Source organism: Bos taurus, chromosome 3, assembly GCF_002263795.3.
Source record: "Bos taurus isolate L1 Dominette 01449 registration number 42190680 breed Hereford chromosome 3, ARS-UCD2.0, whole genome shotgun sequence".
Taxonomy (NCBI): Eukaryota; Metazoa; Chordata; class Mammalia; order Artiodactyla; family Bovidae; genus Bos; species Bos taurus.
The window spans coordinates 3182490-3197867 of NC_037330.1; the positions used below are offsets into that span (position 1 = coordinate 3182490).

Genomic DNA, 15378 nt, shown 5'->3' on the forward strand with positions numbered 1-15378 from the left:
GACAGGGATAAAAATAAGTTTAATTTTTTATCACACTTTTGGCTTCCGTAGGGCAAAGAATTTTGATACGGCTTGTATGTCTGTAAGGACAGGTTCTAATTATGTCATGTCAGTTTATCTTAAAGTCATCAAAATGGTAGATGCCTGCCATCTCCTGCATCTCATCATTAATTTATGTCACTTTATTTAAGGATTAGAACTTAATTCATTAATTCCAGTATAGCTCATCTTTAAGCAAAGTATTTTCATTTGTAGTATTTAACTTTAAATCAGTTAGAGAATGCATTTTGTTTGAAAAGTGATAGGTAAGTACTAAGTGAGAACAGAATATTCAGGCATCATCTTAATCTGATCCCTTTGAATTGTTTCAGTGAGTTTAAGGCTTCATTTAAAATATTCCTGTCCTTATTGAAGAATAATTCAAGTTCTTCACTATGCCAGGAATTCTTTGATGCTGAGATGCAAGAGCAAGGAGTGATTATCTCTACCCTTGTGAAACTCACAGTCTATGTGGGAAGACAGATCCATAAATAATAGCAGAATGTGATTGATAACTTTTGTGTATGTATACATATATAAAATGGTTTGGGAGGGGGGAAAGTGTGCTATGGAAGTGAAATCACTATAGGAATTAGTTCTGTGAAACTAAGATTTTATACAGGAGGGGCATTTAAATTGTATCTTGAAGCGTGAGTAGGAGTTTTCCAATTTTATCAGAATTTTCTTAGCATAGTTTGAGTAAAAACATGAAGGCTTGAAAGTATATAGTAAACATAGAGATCACCGAGACCAGAATTGTTGGTGAATGTCACTGCTTAATGTCTGTACTTCACAGCACAGTGGTAAGTGACTTTTCCCTGTGTTTCTTTCCTTCTTTCTATGTGTTTCTTTTTCCTTTATTTATTGGCCCTGTTATGTGACTTATGGGCTCTAAGTTTCCTGGCCAGGGGTTGAACCCAGGCCCAAGCAGCGAAAGTGCCAGATCCTAACCACTGGACCATCAGGGAACTCCCTGCGTGTGTTTTTTGTAGTTTAAGTCTGCTGGCGACAGATTCTCTTACTCTTCATTTATCCCCAAATATTTGTTTATCTTTACTTTTGAAGGATATTTTCATAGGATATAGAATTCTGGATTGACTGCTTTTGTTTGTTTTAATCCTTTCAGCTTCAGGTTTATTTTCTTTTAATAGTGGCAACCCGTATTTATTACAGTTATATACAGTCGGATCTTATATTCTGAAACCTATACCTGATCACAAGAAAGAACACGTTTGTGGATGAGGCAGGGACAGACAGGAGAGCCTGGGCCTGGCTCCTGGTGGGGTGGGACATCTCCCTGGAGCGGCAGTGGGGCCGCAGCAAGTGAGCGGTCGGGAGCAGTGCGCCATCGCTTGTGGTGGTGACCAGGCCGGGGCTGGGACAAGCACACTCGGGCAGCATCGCCTGGGCAGGGCCTGGCTGGGGGGCCCCGGAGCTCTCACCCAGAGGGAAGCACAGGGCCGTCGCTTCTGAAATCAGGACAGTGTGGCCCCCGTGGCCACTGGTGAAACAGCTTCAGGTATTTCTGATGAGAAGACCTTTATGTCTTTGTATCCCTGTAGATAATAATAACTTTTCTCTGGCTGCTTTCAGATATTTTTCTTTAAGCTTGGTTTTTAGCAATTTGACTATTATGTACCTAAGGGTACTGTAATGTAACTTTTTGTTTTTTTGCTGTACTGGGCAGCTTAACAGGATCTTAGTTCCCCAACCAGGGCTTGAACCTGGGCCTCCATGGTGAAAGCACCAAATCCTAACTACTAGACCAGCAGGGAACCCCGCCCCCCCAAGGGTATTTTTTTTTTTTTTTTAATTATCCCTCTATAGCTTATGGCTTTTTTTTTTTTTAATTTGGGAGAATTTCAGCGATTATTTCTTCACTTATTTTTTTCTGCCCCATTCTTTATCTCTTAATTCCATTTACTTATAGTCTGTTTAGTATTGTCCAATAGAAAACTGAGTCTATTCAATTATTTAGTCTTTTTCTGTCTGTTGTTTAGATAGGATAATCTCTTGTAATCTGTCTTCAAGTTCACAGACTCCTCTCATATCTCTAATCTAAAAAAGGAGTTTCAACACTCCTCTTTTATCCCTAATCTGAGTTAACCCTAAGCTTGTCATAGTATTTTTTAGCTCCTGGATTTCCATTTGGTTATTTTTTAGTCTTTTTCCTTCCTTGCTGAAGTTTACTATTTGTTCATTTATTGTGAATGAATATATTTCTTTTATGTCCCCTGTCATGGTTAATTAGCTTCTTTAAAACCTTGCTTACAATTCCAAAGTTTGGATCATCTCAAGGTTGAACTCTGTTGCCTGTTTTCTTTTGTCTGGGTCATGTTTTCCTGTCTCTTGGTATGTCTCAATTTTGGATTGTATCATGTGCATTGTAGATGATAAGCTATAGAGAGTCTGTTGCTGCTGCTGCTAAGTCGCTTCAGTCGTGTCCGACTCTGTGCGACCCCAGAGACGGCAGCCCACCAGGCTCCCCCATCCCTGGGATTCTCCAGGCAAGAACACTGGAGTGGGCATAGAGAGTCTAGATTCTGTTATTCTTAACAGAGAGGGGTGTTTTTGTCTGTTTGTTTGTTTGTTTAAGTGGACAGTTAAGTTGGCTCCAAGGTTCAAAGCTTCAAACTCCAAGGTCTGTTTTCTTTGTGGTAGACATCTAGGAAATCTCAAGTTATTTTAGTCTTATTTGGTTGAAGGCAGTCTCTCCCATGAATAGCTTAAGAGTTAACCAGAGAATTGGGCAGAGTTTGCATGCTAAGTTGCTTCAGTCTTGTCTGACTCTTTGCAACCCCATGGACTAGCCCACCAGGCTCCTCCGTCCATGGGGTTTTCCAGGCAGGAATACCGGAGTAGGTTGCCGTTTCTTCTCCAGGGGATCTTCCTGACCCAGGGATCAAACCTGCATCATGTATCTCCTGCACTGGCAGGCAGGATCTTTACCACTAGCGCCACCTGGGTAGAGTTTAGATGCAGAATTTTACAGGGCCCTGTTAACTCTATTTTCCAGGAATTTTTTTCAGTTGCTATGGTTTAGAAGGAAATGGCAACCCTCTCCAGTATCCTTGCCTGGAGAATTTCATGGACAGAGGAGCCTGGTGGGCTACAGTCCACGGGGTCGCAAAGAGTTGGACACGACAAAGTGACTAACACTTTCACATTCATGGTTGCCCAAAACTCTGTCCTTTGGTACTTCAAACTAGTAAGACTACAATTTCATACTGAGTTTTCGATACCCCACATAGTGCCAGCTGGGTTCTACTATCTGTTATGAGATTTTAGAAGGATAGAACATCTATCTTCTTACACAAAACTAAAATTCAGAACATTCTCCTTGACTGATTGAAATTGTCACTTGATCCCCTAATCTTCCCAAAAGAGATCCTATTTACAAAAGAGGCCTTTGGACAACCTAAGGAGAGAAAAATATTCATTCATTCAACTTTACAAAGGAAATGATGTTATTCTGGTGCAGATTTGATATACTTTTAGAATTTTGATTTTCACCTTGCAAGATATGTGTTGAAGTCAGCAATATAATCTATTACAACATAACTGTGTTCAAGAATGTTAGAGTGCCACAGCCACACAGGACTGTGGCTTCTTTCAAGGTGCTTCGTGGGAAAATTTGATGGGCCCAACAAGGGGCTTCAGGTTCCCAAAACTATTTTATCAATTTTCTTTGTTGACTTTTTACATGAGATTTTGTTTAAAGAAAGGGTTCTGTGACTAAAGAGTCTAAAAATAATTGATCTAGTAAGCCCTCTTCTTTTAAACATAAGGAAAATTGAGATTTGGTACAATAAAAAGATATTGCGTATTGGGTTTTGTGGGGTTTTTTTGCATAATTTGCCAGTATTGGAAATTAAGTCTTCTGACTGGTACCCAGTACTCTTTCAGCTACGTAAGTGTTATACTGTCATTAAACATTTAATCTTTTTGTCATCCTCCTGAATAGCCTGAGACTATTGAATGTGAAAATCTGTGAAAATCCTGGGACTGTTGAATGGGGCCATTCAGGGTGTTTGGATTTACAGGCAGCATTATGCATAAAGTAAAGATTATGTTATGGGAACTTGATGAGAAATTGTAATCAATTGGAACGGAAGGTTGGTTGCGGATGCCAGAGAAACTGACAAAGAGCAAAGTGAGGGTGGCTATGGCTTGAGTTATTTTAGCTAAATGACTAAGAAATAAAATTTAGCAGAATGTGTTTATTGCCAGTGACCTGTGTCTTCCCAAAATATCCAGTTAGCAACCAACAACTTCCTTTTCTTGATCACCAGTCCTTATCCTTTGCAGAGAGGAAGGAACGCAAATCCTGTAGTGGTATTTTTCTGAGTTTCCTGCCAAAAGAAGGCATGATTACGGGAAAATGGTTTTCCTTTGTTTTTCCCTTCTGACACACACTCTTCAGTTGTTACCCGATTACACAGGACTAGACAGAAATTCAAAATAATTTTTCCAAAAAATAACTTCAAAGCATGACCACATCTTATATTTTGTATTTCTGTTAAGCAGTCTTCTGTATCATCTTCTTAATATATTGAAACTCTTGTCTTTTAGCATAATGCATATTTCTAAACTGTATCTTGTAAGAAGGCCTGAAAAATTGGAGGAGAATTGAGAGACTATAGGAAAGCAGTCCGGTCGAGTTTAATGAATGAAGTTCTTGAAAGATACAAAGGAGAAAATATATATAAATGAACCTGCTATACAGTGTGAAGCTCAGTGAGCATTTATTGAGTTACAGCCTGACAGTTGGATCTCCTTTGTTTATCTGCATATAAGGATAATATGTGTCACTGAGTTGCTGTGAGGATTAAATGAGAATGTACATGTGGAGTGCTTAGAACAATGCCTAGCACTTTGAGATAGCACCTATGGAGATATTTCTCATTTTAAATTATCCTGTTCAGCAATATTGTAAAAACTTGAAGACAAGGAATGAGAAAGTGATTTATAACTATTTTTAATACAATTATTATTTTTCCATATATTCTTAAGTCTTTATGTGCATTTTCATAGACTCTTTTTTAGAGCAGTTTTAGGTTCACAGCCAAATTGAATGGACTGTACAGAGATTTCCTATGACTCCTTGTCCCCCAGTTGCACGTAGCCTCCTCTACTGTCAACACCTTACGAAAGAGTGGTACATTTCTTTACAGTCAGTAAACCTACATTGACACATCATCATTCAAAAGTCCATAATTTATATTAGTGTTCACTCTTGATGTTGTACATTCTATGGGTTTTGATTTATATGCACTTATTCACTTAACAATGTAATGTATTTTTTCTTTTATAGTCTTATATAGTCTTCATAAGTGTAAGTTTTTAACAGGTCAGGCCTGCTATAAGATTTTTCACTTCTAAGATAAATATCCTTTAGAGAGTTGTGGTTTAATAGAGGAAAACTGTGTCTGAGTTATAACCTCCATCTGCCCCAGCTTTCTCATCTCAAAACCAAGGATAACTAAGGACTGATGTCTAGTCCTTAAAACTATTCGCAAACTTAGAATTTATAGAAACATGGAATGTTGTTACTACTGTGGAGAGAACCATGGCCTCGAGCCGTGTTTTAGAGGAAAAGACTTCATAGACAGAGAAGCAGGGAACCTTTTTATCTAAGAAAAACTAGTCCATAAAATAAACCTTTTTTCTTTTTAAGGTAGAGAGGGGCTTCCCTGGTGGCTCAGTGGTAAAGAACTTGCCTGCCAATGTAGGAGACACGGGTTCGATGTGTGATCCAGGGAAGATCCCACATGCTGTGGGGCAGCTAAGCCCATGCACCCACAACTACTGAGCCTGTTCTGTAGCTGCCAGGAGCCGGGACTACTGAAGCCCACGTGCCCCGCAGCCTGTGCTCCGCAACGGGAGAAGCCACTGCAAGTGCGGTGAGAAGCCTGTGCGCCACAGCTAGAGGGCAGCCCTGAAAGTGAGAGTGTTAGACACTCAGTGGTGTCCAGCTCTTTGCGACCCCATGAATTGTAGCCCACCAGGCTCCTCTGTCCATGGAATTCTTCAGGCAAGAATACTGGCGTGAGTTGCCATTTCCTTCTCCAGGGGATCTTCCCGACCCAGGGATCAAACCCAGGTCTCCTGCATCGCAGGCAGATTCTTTACCATCTGAGCCACCAGGGAAGCCGAGAGAGTAGCCCTGGCTCACTGCAACTAGAGAAATGCTCATATAGCAACAAAGACCCAGCACAGTCAAAAATAAATAAATAAGTAAACATTAAAAATAAAATATTGTGGGTTCAATTGTGAGAGGATAGGAATTCAAACTCATTTTTAGAATTTCACTAAAAGATAAAATTGCATATAGTAAATGCAGAACGTTGGTATTAAAATACAAATACTTGAGTAATGTACCACTGATAAACTTGATTTGGTATTTACAAAGGAAGTCTGAAATGAGATCCACGAGGAGAACAAAGCATAAACCTGCCTGGATATACATGAACTTCAGTCTTGGCTACTAAAGTGCCTTGTTTTAACGTTTCTGTTACTATCGTGGTCATTGCTGTTAGGGCTGTTTTCCATCTAGAACAGTGGCTTGTGTCCAGTAGTCATTTATGTTTTAAATTCATAATGAGATTGTCAACAGTCTACCCTTTCAGTCTGTGCTTTGAAATATTTCCTATTTTCCTTTTACTTGTCTTCTTTAAATCACAGTAAACCTAAATGATAAGGACTCTAAATGATAAGGACTCACTTAATTGACCCTTCTACAGAATAACTGAGCAAGAATACTTTGTACATTTTGTCTAGATTATATTAATGTATTTGTCAGCTAGACAGATGTGTTTATCAGTAGCGAATTCTGTAATGCCTTACTATTTTAGATTTTATCTTTAATTTCCCATCATGCCTTGCTTTGCTGGATACATTGTAGGTGGTCAGGAACTACTTACTGATTAAATAGGAGTGGCATTCTGTTATTTGGTCTTCTTACTGCTTTGTGCAGTGGATTTTTAAGGGGGGCATGAAGGAGCTACTTTTATTATGAAAGTAATATAAATATTCTCCAGCTTTACTGAGGAAAACTTACCTGAACTACTAATGGTTCTTTTTCTTCTTGTTTTTAGATTTGTTTTTATTATTTATTTCTCTATGGCCATGCTTTTAGGCTTGTGGGACTTTATCAATAATTTTGGACAGGCCTTTCTACTCTTCCAGGTTTTAATTGATTTCTCAAATATTAAATGAAGGAATTAGCAAGCATAACTAGATATCTTTAAGGTTTTTCCCTCTTACAGATGCTGTACAAAATCTTAACTGACCTTTACTTACCCCTCCAAATCCATTTACCTCTTTCCTCTACCTTTAAAGCAAACCAGTCCCTCCCCACATCACACCATCCACTCCTGATTGTTCTTTAGAGCTCCTGCACCTCTCTGCTCCCACTAGTTGAGTCCTTGTCCTTCAAGAGCCACATGTGTTTATTCCCAAACTGTTTGTGTTAGTTTTACTCATTGTTGTATTTATGTGATTTAATTTAATGTTATATTAACTGATGAAATCTGAATATAAAAATAATTTTTTTATGAGTTCTAGTTTCATAAAGTTGAGTTCCTAAAAAAAAAAAAAACCCAAAAAACTATTGAATTAGATTTAAGTGGGACAACTGAAAAAGATGAGGGGCTGTGCTAAAAATATAGGTGGATTCTGGACTCAGATCTCTTTGCAAGATTCTTAATTCTTTCACTTATTTGAAGACGTTGATACTGACTATTTCAGTTTTAGCTTCAGGTGTTGCAGTAATGACTGAATTCAGCTATAAGGCTCAGCAAAGGCAGAAAAATAACACAGTAGTAATCATTCTATTTTAGGTGATATCAGTACTTTTTATTTGTAAGGCTTCTCTTTATGAGATGTATTTTAAATACTTTTCTCTATATGTCATATTAAAACCCAGTTTTTATTCTGTTTCCTTCACAGAACATCCAGAAGATTCTTGGCCTTGCCCCTTCACGAGCTGCCACAAAGCAGGCAGGTGGATTTCTTGGCCCTCCACCTCCTTCTGGGAAGTTCTCTTGAAATCAAGAAGAACCCTATATTTCTGTCATTCTTTTCAGATATTCAAACCAGACCCAGCAACTATTTTACAGCAAGAGCCATAGGCAGCCTTAGCACTTGGGCTCATTTCTAGATTTGAGTTATTTTTAGGCTTTTTGGGGGGTATAATTTGAATAAGAATGGTACCTAACAAACGGGATAGTGCTTTTGGTTACAGATTAATTTTTTTTTAACAAGTGTGTTGATTAATTAAGCCCAGGTAATGTTTATGTAATGAGAAACAAATTCGTATTTTGCTTACATGAATATATCTGTGGAGTCAACTTTCAAGTATGTGCTGTGTGCCATGTATCTTGGAAGTTGGCTTTCCATGAGCATTTTGAGATCTGGAAGAAAAATTTAGTTTATGTAACTCTTAGTTGAAACTATATGTTGTGTGTGTGTTTTTTTTTTTTTAAGCAGAATACATGACCTGAGATCTAATAAAAGAGGCTAGAATTTTACTTATTTCATCTACAAGGAGACATCTGTTTTAATTTGCCATATTTCTAGATACATATTTTTAGTGATCTGAACGTAAGGGTAAACATTGGCCAGAAAGGGGCAATGCTGTTTTTGTTTTTATTCTTTTTCTCCTGTTCCCCTCACCATGGGGCAGTATTTGAGAGTAATATTTTATCACTCTTGCTTCATATGCTCAAATATAAAGTTGCCCTGTTATAGGAATTGGAAAGCAGGAAAGGAAAGGAAAGTAGTAACTCACGGGAGTATAACAGTAGAGCTCCTCAGCAGTTTCCTTCATACCCCAGTACAATCTGTTGGGTTCTTGAGAAGATTCAAGTTGATCCCACTCTTAGCTCTCCCCCTGGAGGCAAGTTTATGGTTGCATGTGGTTAATTTGCAGAGCTTCCTTGTAGTCACAGTGGCCTTCAGTTCCTCTGTGCTTCTTTATAAAGGATGAGAGAATGCTTATACCATGATCTTCCTCCATGATCCGTGGAATTGGAAATCCTGTGTGGAGTGATAGCTCTAGTTACTAAAATATTTACATTAATCAGTAGTGTCCTCAGATGCACGTTTTCTACCAGTAAGAAAGTCACAGCTGGTAAACCAACATCAGACTTTTCAATTGCATAAAGTCCAGAAGACCGTGGGATAATATTTTCAAAGCTGGACAAAATAATTATCAACCTAGAATTTTATGTACAGCTAAACCATAAGTTTGGGGGCAAAACTGTGGACAGTATTTTGACAGCTACGGTATCCAAGATAGTTGAATTATTAAAGGATGTATTTTCAGACACAAAAAAAAATACCAGGAGAAAGGTGTGGGATATAAGCACAATGGTCAACACAGAAATTGATAAAATCTATGGATAAAGTTAAATGTTTCATGGATTATCTAGTTTAGGGATTATCTCAAGGCAGCACCACAAGATTATACTGTTCTCACACTCATTTAACAGATGAAGAAACTGAGGCAAGAGAGGTTAAATAACTTGATCAGCATCACATAGCTAGTGAGTGGCAGAGTTAGGGTTTGAACCCAAGCAGTTAAAAGCCATCTAGCCCAAGCTCTCCAATGCTGTGTTGCATTATAACTTCCCCATATAGTATGTGGTGAGTCTCTTCCCATCACTTTACCTTATCTCCTCAGAAGATACGAGCTCCAAAGTTGGTGCTTTGTCTTCTTTTGTTCTTGTTTCCTTGAAGCCATCACATCCCATGGTGGGAGAGAGCACCGCAGGAACTCATTAGATGCAGATGAAATGCAGCAGAAATCTGTTTCAGAAAAGGGGGCTTCCCTGGTGGCTCAGACAGTTAAAGAATCCACCTACCAATACAGGAGACACAGGGGATGCAGCTTTGATCTCTGGGTTTGGAAGATCCCCTGGTGAAGGAGAGAGCAACCCCCTCGAGTATTCTTGCCTGGAGAATTCCATGGACAGAGGAGCCTGGCGGGTTATGGTCCATGGGGTTGCAAAGGAGTTGGACACAACGGAGCGACTAACACCTGTCAAAAAAGCTGCCTGATAATGGATGGTGATGACTTCTAATGGTCTTTTCTCTATATCACTAACTGTTCCAGGCAAAATAAAAATTAAAAAGGTGACAATGAAGGAAGTGATGATCATAATAACAATGATGACAAATGATGGAATATCTAAAATAAAACATAAAATGATAAGAAACCACCCTCAAAATTCTGCCATCACCTGGTAAAATGAAAATATATAGTTCATCTTACCACTCACCCTCTTAGGTTTTGAAGCTGATGCTTTCTAGGCAGATTTCTAATGGATGTTGAGGTTTTTATAAATTTCAGTGGAAGAGGATAAATAAGACGGAGAAGTAAAAAGGGAGAAGGAAGGAAGAGAAATAACATCTACTCACCCTATTCCTAAAAGGAAGCAGTAACAACGATGTATACACTGGAAAACAAAGCTGTTACATCACAGGAATGTAAATTCAAGGAGATTTTAAGGGCTACTGGAGCCTTGCTGTTGTGGGTGTTTTTTTTTTTTTTTTTTCCTTAATTACTTGCCCCGAAAAATTTTTAAGACTAGCCATTTGGATGACTCTAAATCCAGACCATCACCAAGTTAATGGAGATGACATTCATGGCCAATCTTAGGTCTGCCCTTGCTTGCTTCTGTTTTTCTTACCTTATTCTAAAACAAATCCTAGGCATTGTATTTTTTACTCAGATATTTCAAGGCTTTAAAAAATATCTATCTACATTTATATCTCTGTATCTCAGTACCATTTTCACACTTTAAAAATTTAGCACTTCCTTGATAGGATAAATGTTAAAGTTTTTTACAGTTTTTTTTTTTTTAATCTGGAGCAAATATTAGATTGCCATATTGTAGTTGGTTGATAAGTGTTGTAAATCTCTTCTATTGTAGTGATTCTCAAACTAGAATACATTAGAATCACCTGGAAGTCTTGTTAAACCACAGTCCCCTGAGCCCCACTGCAGAGTTTCTGAATAGAGCTTGAGAATTTGCACTTCTAAAAAATTCCAAGGTGACATTGATATTGGCTGGTTTAAAGTCCACTCACATTTTACTTCCCCACCATCTCTCTTTCATTTCCTGCTTTGCAATTTTTAAATAAATATGCTTAGAGAATTTTAATAGTGTTGGGAAATACTTATACAATAATATATGGGAAAGAATCATTAAACTAATAAAATATATCTTCAGTTCAGTTCAGTTGAGTCGCTCAGTCGTGTCCAACTCTTTGCAACCCCATGAACCCCAGCACACCAGGCCTCCCTGTCCATCACCAACTGCCAGAGTCCCCCCAAACCCATGTCCATTGAGTCGGTGATGCCATCCAACCATCTCATCCTCCGTCGTCCCCTTCTCCTCCTGCCCGCAATCTTTCCCAGCATCAGGGTCTTTTCAAATGAGTCAGCTCTTCGCATCAGGTGGCCAAAGTATTGGAGTTTCAGCTTCAACATCAGTCCTTCCAGTGAACACCCAGGACTGATCTCCTTTAGGATGGACTGGTTGGATCTCCTTGCAGTCCAAGGGACTCCCAAGAGTCTTCGCCAACACCACAGTTCAAAAGCATCAATTCTTCGGCACTCAGCTTTCTTTATAGTCTAACTCTCACATCCATACATGACCACTGGAAAAACCATAGCCTTGACTAGATGGACCTTTGTTGACAAAGTAATATCTCTGCTTTTTAATGTGTTTAGGTTGGTCATATCTTTCCTTCCAAGGAGTAAGTGTCTTTTATTTTCATGGCTGCAATCACCATCTGTAGTGATTTTGGAGCCCAGAAAAATAAAATCAGCCACTGTTTCCACTGTTTCCCCATCTATTAGCCATGAAGTGATAGGACCGGATGCTGTGATCTTAGTTTTCTGAATGTTGAGCTTTAAGCCAACTTTTTCACTCTCCTTTTTCACTTTCATCAAGAGGCTCTTTAATTCTTCACTTTCTGCCATAAGGGTTGTGTCATCTGCATATCTGAGGTTATTGATATTTCTCCTGGCAATCTTGATTCCAGCTTGTACTTCATCCAGCCTGGCATTTCTTATGATGTAATCTGCATATAAATTAAATAAGCAGAGTACAATATACAGCTTTGACATACTCCTTTTCCTATTTGGAACCAGTCTGTTGTTCCATGTCCAGTTCTAACTGTTGCTTCCTGACCTGCATACAGGTTTCTCAAGAGGCAGGTCAGGTGGTCTGGTATTCCCATCTCCTTCAGAATTTTCCACAGTTTATTGTGATCCACACATTCTATTTCTGCTTTATTGACTATGCCAAAGCCTGTGACTGTGTAGATCACAATATTTTCACTACATTTAATTAAAATGATAAAAATAAATTGAAACCCACCTATATGTCCTTGAATACTTCTCCTAAGAGTTACCTGTGGTATCTCTTAGAAATTAAGTTAGTTACCTGTGGAACATACCATAGTTTTCAGATTCAGTCACTTGCTCATTCATTCTTTGCTATTTCCTGAACTGAACTGAAATTTTTTAGGAAAAGCAGAATAAGTGCGTGATTATCTAGTTTTTAAAATAAAGAGCTGTTTACTATAATCTTCCAGGGGTGAACAAGATGTGTGTGTGTGTGTGTGTGTGTGTGTGTGTGTGTGTGTGTGCAGTTCACAGGTTTAGACATACTTGCTTCACTTCACTTCACTGAAGTTATTTTTCTTATGGATGCTCAAATTGTCCTATTTTTGGCTAGTGAGAGACTTTTTAAATTGGCTTCTGGGGCCGTTTGACGACCCTAGTTTTCATTGGTGGCATCCTCGCTAAGGGATAGGATGTTTCAGTATCACCTCACATTTCCTGCCTGACTGGAAGACAATGCTTTCTTCAGGGAGGCCTGTTTCTTTTTAATGGGGAATGGTATTTGGAGAATGCAAAGCGTTAAAGATTCTCCTAGAGACTGGGTTACTAGGTTTCTAGGCCTTTTTTGTGGACTAAGATAGGTAATATGTTTTGTATTTTAAGATAAAATACATCATGAGTTTATGCCAATATTCTATGTCTCACTTAAATTCAGGGCCACAGAGTTTTCCCTTATTTTCTTTGACCTATGTCTTTTAATTCTCATGCTAAGAATACCAGTTTTCATTGCTAAAAATGATGGAATACCATATAATTAGTCATTAGCATAACCCACAATATCCACCCAAAAGTCTCAGAGTATCAATACCAATGTTACTATCAATCAACAATACAATTACTGAAAAATAATTGAAGTTTTTTTGTGGTGAGGGGATTCTTTAAAATACATCCCACTGTTGCAGGTTACTGAGGTTTCAAGTTATAGAAATAGTTTCTTTTTTCAGTTTCTCATTCATGTCTTCCCTGGTGGCTCAAACGATAAAGAATCTGCCTGCAATGTGGGAGACCTTGGTTCAGTCCCTGGGTCGGGAAGATCCCTTGGAGAAGGGTATGGCTACCAACTCCAGTATTCTTGCCTGGAGAATTGCATGGGTCGAGCCTGGTGGGCTACAGTCCATGGGGTGGAAGAGAGCTGGATGTGCCTGAGTGACTGATGCTTTCACTTTTCCATGTCCTCATCACTGTCCCCTCAATTTCTCTGAAACAGCCTCCCAGCTAGTCTCCATTATTCAGGTCTCTCCTGGTTCTGTTCCATCATTCGCCCTGTAAAGGCAAATAACCTTTCTAAAATATAAACCTAATTATTTTGCTTTTCCAAGGAGAATTGTCCACTTGCTCCCAGTAGCCTGTAAGTAAACTCAAGCTATTTAGCATAGGAAATCATCCTGTCCTGGATCTCCAGGCTGTCTCACCCCGAGGATCAACCCCTCTCCTATTCCTTTCTTGCCTATATCCTAGGCTCTGGTCAAGCAGATTTATTTCTTAAATTCTGCATTTTTCACATTCTTTTAAAACTTTTTACTACCTTTCTTTTCTCTGCCTGGAATGTTCTTCCTTTTATTGGCCTGATTTTCTCATGTTTTCTTCTCAACTCCGCTTAAGCATCTCTTCCTCCTAAAGGTTTTCTCTGGTCTCTATGTGGCCATATTAGGTTTCTTTTCCCTGTATCTCTTTGAACATTTCATATACAAGTCACTGATAAAAAATGGGCAAATTTCATGAAGGTTAATTACTTTACAGAATTTTGTTGTTTTCTGTCAAACATCAACTAGAATCTGTTGTAGGTACACCCATTAACCTTCAGTTAAATAATAAATTAAAAAAAAAATTTTTTTAAGAAAAAAAAAGGGGGGCAAATCTCTTACTTTCAATGGCCTCATCTAAAAAATGAGATGAGTCCTCCAACTAAAACTCTCATGTCCACCATCGCTTCTCTGAATCTTCAGCTAGATTCTCTTCGTTCCCTCTGAAAAGCCTGCTGGCTGGTGCCCACAGCACACTGGATGCTGTCAGCTGCGCTTATGCACTTTAGCTCTTGTCAGGGAATTGTAAAACATTACTCGTTTTACTTGTTAACTTTATATATGTTGACTGAGTATTATGTAAATTAATGAAATATGAAGCAAAAAAGAGAATTGTGTCCATGAAAACTAATTTGAATGGTTTGAAATGAATCAGTAAAAGCAAATTGCCAAAAATAATTGCTTTGACTTAACATATGGGTAAAATTGCAGGAACTAAAAAAGAAGTAATAGAAGTTTAGAAAGATTCAGGACTCATTAATTCTTAGTGTTTTATTTAGTCCATACCTCACTTTAAACGTACCAAGACTGGAAATGAGGTGATGCATTTTTTAAAATATTTATTTTATCTATTTGGCTGCACTGGGTCTTAGTTGTGGCATATGCTGTCTAGTTCCCCGACCAGAGACGAAACCTGGGCCCGCTGCACTGGGAGCACGGAGTCTTAGCCACTGGGCCACCACGGAAGTCCCCAGAGGCAATACATTTTGGTCTTATAAACATTTTAAGAATGCCTAACCATAAAACATGGAGTTTTCATTATCACAAATTCTGCTTTGGGACTTCCCTGGCAGTCCAGCAGTAAGACTCTGCACTTTGACTTCATGGGGCTTGGGTTCAATTCCTGGTTGAGGAACTGAGATCCTGCTTGCCACATAGCATGGCCAAAAAAACAAAACAGAAAAATAAATTAATTTTAAAAGACAGATTTTGTTTCAGTTCTTCCAATATTTGAAAGCTTTGAGTTGCGGATGTTTGATTTTACTGTTTTATTGCTATAAAATATTCATGAAAAACAAAGAAGAGGTTTCTTTGAAATAAATGAGCCAATCATGATGAATCAAACAAGAGGTGATACATTATAGGTTTGGTATATACAAAAAATAATAATAATAATGA

General features: G+C 38.4%; 1 protein-coding gene across 1 annotated transcript in view; it reads left to right on the forward strand.

The window, feature by feature from the left end:
- The window catches only part of TMCO1 (transmembrane and coiled-coil domains 1), an 85249-nt gene extending 76663 nt beyond the window's left edge, over positions 1-8586 (forward strand). The window contains exon 7 of the mRNA NM_001034766.2: positions 7990-8586. Coding sequence (NP_001029938.1) covers positions 7990-8088 — 99 coding nt within the window. The 3' untranslated portion in view covers positions 8089-8586. The remainder of the gene's footprint in view (positions 1-7989) is intronic.
- The last annotated feature ends 6792 nt before the right edge of the window (positions 8587-15378 follow it).